Source organism: Perissodus microlepis, chromosome 1 (assembly GCF_051167445.1).
Source record: "Perissodus microlepis isolate ML-2025 ecotype Zambia chromosome 1, ASM5116744v1, whole genome shotgun sequence".
Lineage (NCBI taxonomy): Eukaryota > Metazoa > Chordata > Actinopteri > Cichliformes > Cichlidae > Perissodus > Perissodus microlepis.
Window position 1 is genome coordinate 40,451,037 of NC_140461.1, and position 9,779 is coordinate 40,460,815.

The 9,779-nt window shown below is 40.2% G+C and overlaps 1 protein-coding gene across 1 annotated transcript; it reads left to right on the forward strand.

Annotated features, from left to right (window-relative positions):
* The first annotated feature begins 344 nt into the window (after positions 1 to 344).
* Positions 345 to 9,756, forward strand: rasl12 (RAS-like, family 12). Its single transcript, XM_084923861.1, has 5 exons — positions 345 to 511; positions 954 to 1,010; positions 4,579 to 4,652; positions 6,742 to 6,932; positions 7,870 to 9,756. Exons 1-5 carry the CDS (start codon positions 430 to 432, stop codon positions 8,201 to 8,203), a joined length of 738 nt encoding a protein of 245 aa, XP_084779987.1. The 5' UTR covers positions 345 to 429; the 3' UTR covers positions 8,204 to 9,756.
* The last annotated feature ends 23 nt before the right edge of the window (positions 9,757 to 9,779 follow it).

Sequence of the window (9,779 nt, forward strand, 5' to 3'; positions counted from 1 at the left end):
CTGTACAGAGGTAAGAGAAACACAGTTACAAATATATGGTTTATTTATGAAAGGATGGACTTCTGAGCCCTCTCTTGAGTGAAATCAGACAAGCAATTGCTCCACTAGCATGGGGACAGCATCAGCTTAGTAAACCTGGTGGTGCTTCCATCCAGTTCAGTTTAGCTTTTTCAGGCTCCGCTTGAAATCTTTTTCCTAAAATGGAGAGGTCAATGCATCATTTGCACACGACACCGTTTCTGCTTTCCCCGGAGCAGTAGAGGCGCACTGTGATCACAGCACACATCTGGATCTTATCGTCTTTTTATTTTCAGTATTTTCATCTGAGAGAAGAGAAAACAAGCATATTTCTCAGATTCAGCATGTTTGTTAGCATCATTTGAAAGCAGGGGCATCTGTGTAACGGTCTGTCTGAAGATATTCCTGTCGATGATGTTTGGGAAGGTGAAGACGTGTAATCCTGCTGAATGTAACCTGGTGATTCTTGGTGTGATGGGCTGCGGGAAGTCAGGTCTTTTAATCTTTCACTTCAACAGATGTTCAGATTTTTTTAATCTTCCTTTTTAAACTGAGGGCTGACTGATTTGCTAGATTATTTTTGCCATTTTGCTCTAGTTTTTACTTGCAACCAAATAACTGTTTTAGCAATTCATGTTTAAGAATCACAAAGTTACAAATTCAGTGAGCCTGCATGAACACCAGATCCACCAGGAAATAAAGTAAAAGATTTTCAGTAGTAAGTAGAAACAAAACATTTCAACTTTCCAGAGGAAGTTGTTTCATGAGATGGACAGTTCCATAATTCCTTGGGTGGTTTTTATTTAGCATTTTCCCTCAAATGTTCAATGTGTTTTTGTAGCAGTGGTTTTCTCATGCCCCGCACTGACCCTGGTCTCTTGAGGCTCCATGGTCACTCCCATAGATTCTCTTCTGTCTTTGTTCTTGTTTTACAGCACTGACAGTAAAATTTCTCACAAAGCGCTTCATCACTGAATATGACCCTAACCTAGGTAAGAAAACAAACAGCATTGCTGGTCGATGGTGATGAAAGTGCTTTATTTAAAGTGAAATTTCCACCCAATATATTTCCCCTTCGTGCTCTAGTATTGTGTCTTGGAAGCCAGTTTCACCATATTGTTGTTTGTGTTTTACAGTTGTAATTGTCTTCAGCCTGTTGTGTTTCCTTTTAATGTGACTTTTGTTATGTTTCTGTGGGACACATTTTCACTCTTGAGTGCATCACCCCACCCCCATGCTGTTCTGGAGCCGATTACGTTCAGAGTTTCAAATGAAAATGGACTGAATACGTTTCATTTTCATTGATTCTTTTACTCGCAGTATGCTGTAAGTGATATTTAGCATCTCTGCTGAAGAGAGTCATATGTACAACCTGTGGAGCCTTAACGTTCTCACTGGGATTTGTATGCGCAGATGAAACATTATGAATGAGAAATGACTTCGATTTGTAGATTTGTTTAAAAACAAACTTTCACATTTTAGACATTTTGTACACAGTCCCAATTTTCAGAGGCTCAGAAGTAGCTGCAGAGTCAATGGTTTTGTTGTCAGGAGAGTGGCCTGGCTCCAGTCAATGAATCAGAGAGCAGCCTGGGGTTCAGTATCTTGCCCAGCGGTACATTGGCATGCAGACTGGAGCAGCCATGTATCGAACCCTAGTGGATTACCTGCTCTACCTTTTGATCTACAGCTGCCCCTAGAGAGGCATGTTCCTCTGTGACAAACTGAGTAAATAAATGATCTAGAGTTTATAAAATATGTTGTGTTGAGCTTCTATTTGGTGGCTATTCACCGAAAGTCTTAGTAGGAGTTCCAAAGAGATGCTGGTGAGTAAAGGCCAGAGGTGGAAAGAGTACTAAAATATTTTACTCAAGTAAAAGTACTATTACTTTGCTGAAATTTTACTCAAGTACAAGTAAAATTACCTGTCTAAAAATGTACTCAAGTAAAAGTAAAAAGTAGCTCATTTAAAATGTACTCAGAGTAAAAGTTACATCAGGAGGACAGCCGCTTCTGAGTAGTGCAAAAAAAGACAGTGGATATAAATCTCAAAGTAGTTCTTTTTTAGTGAAAAGAAAAACTTTACAAATTAAAGTGCAGTGGCAGTTAAACTGCAAGTCTATACATGAAAATGGATAATGGTCACCAAACCAATCAACCAAACTGTCAGGTATCACAGTGTTTTCAATACAAAACCATATCATTCTTTCACATGAGAATGTGTTCTAAACTGTCAAATAAGAGAACAAGTCCTGAACTGAACGGCAGCTGCTTTAAAAATGTTTTTTAATTTTTTAAACTTGGCCCTGCCCTACTGTACCTCTAGAATAAAGTTCCTTTGTATCCATCCTAGAGTGTTACTCTCTGAACTTCCTGTTAATTTTGAGGAGCAGTTGATTTTCAAAGTTAGTAGAGTTCATCCTTGCTCACTTTGCAGTGAACAGTAGTCCAGCACAGCTAAAGAGACGCTCGAAGGCAGCTGAGGCAGGCAGGCCAGTGTTAAGTTTGAGAGAAAGTTTTTTGACGTCCCTAATAAGACATCAATGCATTACATAGCTACCGCTGGTAAATTATACCAATATACCTCGTGTTTTGTTTTATTGGACAGTAACAGGCTAGTTAACGGGAGGTTGCAAGTGCTAATTAACAAGTAACAGAAGTCAGCTGTCTTTGACTAATCTAAGGTAAGTGAGCGCTCTGTTATTCTTTTGCCTGCAGTGTGAACATATGTGGGTTAAGTAAGAAAGTAGCCGCTTCTGTCTTTAATTTAACTATTTTTTAAAATAAATTATTATTATTAACAAACAGGAAAAACGTAGGTAAACACATTTTCTTTTAGCAATTTACCAACCCAGTAAAAAAAATGTAAGTTGCGTGGACAACAACGTGCCCGATTACAGCAAGTTGCTCGTACCAACAACGTTATCTGTGTTCTTCACAGATGTCTTAACGTAATGTGATTAATTTGAACACAGCCTTTTTGCTACCATAACGGTACGAGTTGTATTTAACTTACCTCTACATGCTTGCGCAGGTTTGATGTGGAATTTTTAAAAGCTGCTAACTCGGTCTCTGTGGGCAAACACAGCTTACACTGCATAATAAAGCTGTTGCCTTTCTTGCACTTGCAGCCGAAATGGTCCCTTAAATACGGCCAGGGGTTCACATCCGTTTCTTCGAGTTCAGGGTCAGCAGAATTCGACGGGGCTTCTTTTTTCACTGGATCCGTAACACCGACGTCAGACTCCATCTTTAACGTGACCTTAGCGCCGATTTGTTCTACTACCCATCATTCCCTGCAGTATTTCTGAAGCGCAATGGTTTTTTTTATTTTTAATTTACTCAGTAACGGGGGTGATTGAAAACGTAGCGAACTACAATACTTTTTAAAAAATATACTTAAGTAAAAGTAAAATTACAGACTTGAAAAATTACTTTAAAAAGTACAAATACACAAAAAAACTACTCAATTACAGTAACGCAAGTAAATGTAATTCGTTACTTTCCACCTCTGGTAAAGGCGGCTGCACTTTAATCACATCTTGATGAATTGAGTTAAAATCCTCTGTGATGGTGTACAGAGGCAGAATTACAAAAACTGTATCATGGTCTAGAAGCACTTATTATTCTCTTTGACCTGGTGACAAACAAAAGCGATTTCTATATCTCCTCTTTTCTCGTGTGAGGGACAAAGTCAGACCTGAAAACAGTGACTGACATGTAATGTTTAAGCGTATGCACTTTAACGTTTTAGACCTTTAACCCTCAGCTGTGACGGAACAGACTCATTTATTTCAATGAACATAATTATTTTTCTATTCTTTGTGATGAATTCATGAATTTCTGCACTTTATTTTATATGCAGTAGCATTGTTGCCTTTTACAACATTTTTATGTTCTTTATAGCTCTCTAGCATTCATTCATCTGATGATGCCAATGGCTGCACTCAGTCGATCCCTTTTAAAGTAAAATGATGCATCAAAAGCCCCTTAATATGGGTGCACTTAGAGACTGAAACAGAATGCCCGAATTAACAAAGAAGCTTGATAACCTTTATCTGGAGATACCTGTTTATCTGGAGTTTTGTCAGATTAGATAAAGCAAAGAAAGCCTGGCTATGTTGAATTTCCTTCTTTGTATAGCCCTAAGGTGCATCTGAATATGCAGATAATCATAGAACCTTCATGCAGTGGGCTTCTTTCTTTCTTAACTTTCAGACTGAAAACAACCACTGAACATGATCAACGTTTTTTCAAAAAGCTGCAAGAAGCCTTTTCTCCTAGTATACTGTGCAAGCTGCATTTCCCACAAGCTACACAAGATTATAAAAGTTAAATTAAAGGACATATTATATTTTACACAGACAAGGAGCACACAGGCCAATGGAGCAGAGCTATTGTTATAATTAAAATCAGAAACATTACACTGATAATATTCGGGTTCTTCTTATTTTATTCACTGCTCCGTTACTGTGTTTACTGGAATTGTTTACTTCCTGCACAGCCATAGAAAGTCTTTGAAAAGTTAAACATGGCTGTTCTGTGTCCTTGCATATACAGAAGACATCTACTCGTCTGAAGAGGTGGTGGACCAGCAGCCGGTCACACTGAGAGTGATGGACACCTGTGAACAGGTATGAGCCAAAATTTGGTTTTCATACAGGAAATTATTCTGTGGCCTATGTCTGGTTTCAAAATAAAAGCCCCAGAATGGTTTGCACTTTTCCTAAATAGCTTGCAATTACTTACTGGTTCATATTAAGATGTGTCAGTGGGGCAACATTTTCAAAATAAAATCTTCTAGTTAATTTTAGAAAATTTACATGATACCTAGGACTGTGTCTGACTTGTTTTTCTTTCCTTTTTTCCATTGTCTTGTCCTGCACTATCAGAATTATTGTCTGAATTCCAAGAAAAATGCCCAACAGATGTGTCTGTGAAGGTTCTCAGTCATTCAGGTGATTGTAGTCTAAGGAGCTTGGAAAGAAAAGCCTTTGGACAACTTTAAGTTTCTTGAGGATTGTTTCACTTCTCATCCAAGAAGCTTCTTCAGTTCTAGGAGCAAATGGTAGAGAAGCTTGTCTGTTAAGCCCTATGGGGAGTGCCCCTAAGAGGGTCATGGACCCCCTATTGATCCTCTACCTAATCGCACAAGCCAAGGTGTGAAAACAGGTGTGTGTCACAATCAGCCAAGGTTTCGAGTGAACCCATTGTGAAACCTGGCCCCACCCTATCATGTGACTTACTGAGGTCAGATGGATGTCACTGGGCCTAAAGGCGTCTGGGAAGGATCTCAAAACTGGATTGTAGATGGCAGACAGTTGGTGTCGTAAGCCATCGCCTCTGTTCAAAGATGGTCGCTCACAGTGGACATAGATGGCTTCTTTCACTCCTCTTTCAAACCATCTGTGCTCTCTGACCAAAATGTGAACATTGGCATCCTCATAAAAAGTGACCTTTGACCTTTTTAGGTGTAGATGGACAGCCGAGTCTTGTCTCGTTGAGGTGGCTCTTCTATGTTGTGCCATGTGTTTATACCAATCCTTGCTGCTCTGTACAGCATACACTACGTTGTCAAGTTTGGGTTTAGGAGTTCTGTGTTTGGGATGCACCAGTTTGTGTCTGAGTGTGTGGCTGGGTCTAAAGTACACTGGGATGTTGTGCTTGGAAAAGACTCCTGAGTTTCTCTGATAAACCTGCTACATAGGAGATGAGAATATTGTTCCGTTTGTCTTTCTGATCCTCCCTAGTTGGTGTCTGATCTTCTTTTCTGTGCATCTTTGCTGATTTGGTGAAAGCCCAATTAGGATAACCACATGTTATAAGAGCTTCCATGTTACATGTGTGTGTTCCCTCTTTTTCCCTTCTGGCTTAGTGGGAACATTTTCTGCACGGTCTTGTGAGCTGCTTGTTTAAGTGAAAATACATTGATGGGTTTGGTTTTTTTGCACTAATAAAGTTGAGGAGTTGTAAAGTATTTTGTCTCGTGTCAATTATATCGTCAGTTATATCGTTATCGCAAATTTTCAAATGTATATCGTGATAAATGTTTTTGGTCATGTCGCCCTGCTCTACTTCAGATATCCAGCACCAAAACTCTGAACTGGTGGAAAGAACCAAAAGAGCCTGGATGTAATTGTCAGGTGTATTGCCTTGACAGTGTGAGCAGTTGTTAGATGACGTAAAGCCCATCTTGAATATCTGTTGACCTGTATAGTGCACTCTACGTAGTATTTTGTATTGTATTAATAGTAGAGTGGGATTTCTAATCAATTTAAAGGTTTTTCAGCATATCTGACACCAGAAGTTTTGGTCTAAGCCGACTGATAGATGCAATTCCCATTTTGCACGGGAAAAGATATCGATTCATCTATTTTTGAGAGTGTCCTGTAGATATCTGACTTTCAAAATAAAAGCTTGTCTGCATACCCAAGGTATCAAAATGCCCCCCACCCGCACGTTTTGATTTTTACTTTTTATTTATTTATTTATTCATTTACTCTGCTAAATCTGCTCAGCTTTTTATCCAACTTTTTTCCATCCAAGCTTTTGGCAGCAAAACACTGGTCAGCTCCATTAGCAGCAACATTGGACATTCATTTCTCTAGAAATTGAGATAATTAGTGCACTGTGCTGATAGCAAAATCTTTTAGTCTAGAATCTAATGACAGCTCACACAGTAATTTACAGAAAATGAAATTGAGTATGTGTGTGTGTTTGTAGGAAGGTCCAGTGAACAGTGAACGTTATCTGTCATGGGCAAACGTCTTCCTGGTGGTCTACAGCATTGATAACATGGAGAGCTTTAATGGCTGTCAGCTGTACCTGCAGACACTTGCCTCACACAACAAAACCTTCAGGCCACAAACTCCCATCATACTTCTGGGCAACAAGAAGGACATGGACAGATACAGGCTGGTATCTGTGTGTGTGTGTGTGTGTGTGTGTGTGTGTGTTTCTGTGGCAGCATGTAAATTAGCCTGTAGACCTTTTCACTGAAATTAGCCACATGAAGAAAGCTTTGTCTCAGACGTCCCTGGAGAAATGAAAAAGACACCAAAGTCCTAATTTGTAAATTTGACTAACTTTAGAACACCTTTTTGATATACACTCATTAGACACTTAATTAGGTACAATTTGCTGGTACTTTGGTTGAACCCACTGATCATGAGACACAAACAATTAACATATGTTTAACTTCCATCTTTAATGCAGTGGACTCAACAAACCATTGCGTTGACGGTTAGATACTCAAAAATAATTGGACAAACTAGTATAATTTAAAATAAAAATTTTTGGATTAAAATGCTTTGCAGTCAATGACTGCCTAAAGTCTTGACACCACGATCATCACCAGGTGCTGAGCTCATTTACAGCAGTCACTGTTTTTTCTCTCTCTGCCTTTAGTTTCGGCTTTAGCAACTGAAAAGCTCTGTTGTGCTGAGAACGAGTGACTGAGCTGAACATTGAAAAAATATGTTATTTCTTTGTCTGCACAAACTCTTGGGTTGGTGTTGGAGTGTCCTTTGGGTCATTATCCAATTGTACTGTGTGCTGTCTGATCCGTATTGCAGCATTTCTGTGAATCTGAGCATATTATAGGCCTGCATGCGTCACATTTCATTTTGCCACTTTTACCTGCAGTCATCAATAAACACCAGTGACCCAGCTCCACTGACACCCATACCCTTACCAAAACATCTGGCCTTCTCGCTCTTAAGTGTAACGAGTGGTTTGCACCTTGTTATAAACCTGTGTTTTAATTCATGAAGACATCTGTTGATTGCAGACTATGACAGTGATACTTGTTGTAAAGGTGTTTTTCCTAATCAGAGAAATTTGTCCTATCAGACAGGTGCGTCAGTCGGATGGTGAGGCCTTGGCGTCTCATTTTGGATGTGTATTCTTCGAGGTGTCAGCCTGTCAAGACTTCCACTCTGTACAGCAAGTCTTCCACGAGGCAGTGAGGAGGGCAAGGAAAGGTGGTGCCTGTGGCTGCTTGGTCCCCACCATCTATGCCAGCGAGGACAAAGCACTTCTGGGTGTCCCATCCTTTACTACACCATGTTACAAGGAGCTGCCAGTGCCTGCCAACGCGAAGCTGATCACAGTGAAGACATCCAGAGCTCAGAGCAAACGGAGAGCTTCCACTCTCACCTTACTCAAAGGGTTTAAGATATTTTGACACATTCTACTGCATGTCCTGTGATACTGTAAGAGAGTTGTAGGTCCTTATGTAGACAGGCTTCTGAAGCAGCAAGAGCAGCTCCACCCTACAGACATTTGGCAGGTTCAATGAAAAAGCCTGAGCAATCTTAACGGAGGCTTTTCTTAATATGTTGATTTTATGTTGAGGTTTTACACTGAAAAAACGGCCATGTTGGATTTACTTAACTCAATAGTGGACATTGGTTGCACACAACTGTTTTGCCTTGGCAGAAATTTAAACAACTGAGATAAATCAACACAACGTATTCATGTTCAGTAAACCTGTGCATTTTGTGTTGATAAAACGCAACTGAAACATGTTCAGATGGAGTAAGTTGAGCTCTTGGAATATTTTAATCCTTCACAATTTTGTCATTTTATTTCAACACTTAAATACTACATGTTGTCTTCATATTACATAATGTTCAACAAAGTCTGGTTAACATAAAAATTGAATGGATCTACAACAACTACCATCCTCCTGTCTTTGTTGCAGGGGGGCTGGGGCATAACCCTGAAGTGATAGAGTAAGAGGCAGTGTACACCCTGGACAGCTCACCAGTCTATCAAATAGAGACAAACAACCACTTGCACTCACATGTAATTTAGAATCACCAATGAACCTAAACTAACGCTAATGACTGCATGACTTTTAACTGTGGGAAGAAACTAGAATACCCAGAGAGAAACCACTGTAAACTAGCCAAGCTGTGGATTTGAACTCAGGACCTTCTTGCTGTGAGGCAACAGCACTAACCTCCATGCCACCAATCCAGGCATAACAAAAGTAGGAAAGCAATGATTTCATGGCTTGATGCAGAATTTTCTGTACATTTTTGTCCTTGACAGGTTAAACCACAGTAAATAGCGATAGCACACACGTGGTGTGTCTGTAGATATCTGCCTCTTATAATTCCAGTGATTTTCCTGCAGTTTGAAATCTCGTGTGATCTTGGGAATTTTGTGAGTCCAGCAACTAACCACTCTCACTAGATTGGGAAGGACACTGTCTCAGCTGAACTCTGGACACACACATACACTGCTACGCACTCATCCCCCCTCCCTTTCCAAACGCCTTCGATGCTTGTCCCCTCCTGGAGAATACGCCGGGTCTGGGCCCAGCGCTGAAAAATAGCTGCAGGGCAGGGTGGCTGCTGTGTTTGCTTCGGCTTACTCCTCACCCCCTACCCACCCCTGTTGCTGGTCACGTGCTCCATAATGTTGTGCTGTGGACATTCATGTGCTTTCTGTGCAGAGGAGTTTTTTGTTTCCTGTTCTCATGCTGTCCTCCCAGGAGCTCAGCATGAGTAGGGGTCTCTTTTTTCCCTCTTGGACTTTCCCATTGTTTTGTATTTCAGTGTTTTTCCGTAATACTACTGATCTCCGACCCCATGTGATGTCTGTGTTGTGTATGTAAGGTCGGGGGGGGGGGTCCCCATTTCACTGCAGGGCAACTTGCATGTGACAAATAAAGTTCTGATCGATTGATTGATTGATTGTATCAGGTCATCTCAACAAGAAGAAATTAAGTTGTTGAATTTCATACAGATCCT

Excerpts from the sequence above, each read along its gene's own strand:
- rasl12 (XM_084923861.1), top strand. The coding sequence starts at position 430 with ATGATGTTTGGGAAGGTGAAGACGTGTAATCCTGCTGAATGTAACCTG. Across the intron at positions 1,011-4,578 it reads TGAATATGACCCTAACCTAG|AAGACATCTACTCGTCTGAA; the intron begins GTAAGAAAACAA and ends TTGCATATACAG. Across the intron at positions 6,933-7,869 it reads AAGGACATGGACAGATACAG|ACAGGTGCGTCAGTCGGATG; the intron begins GCTGGTATCTGT and ends TTGTCCTATCAG.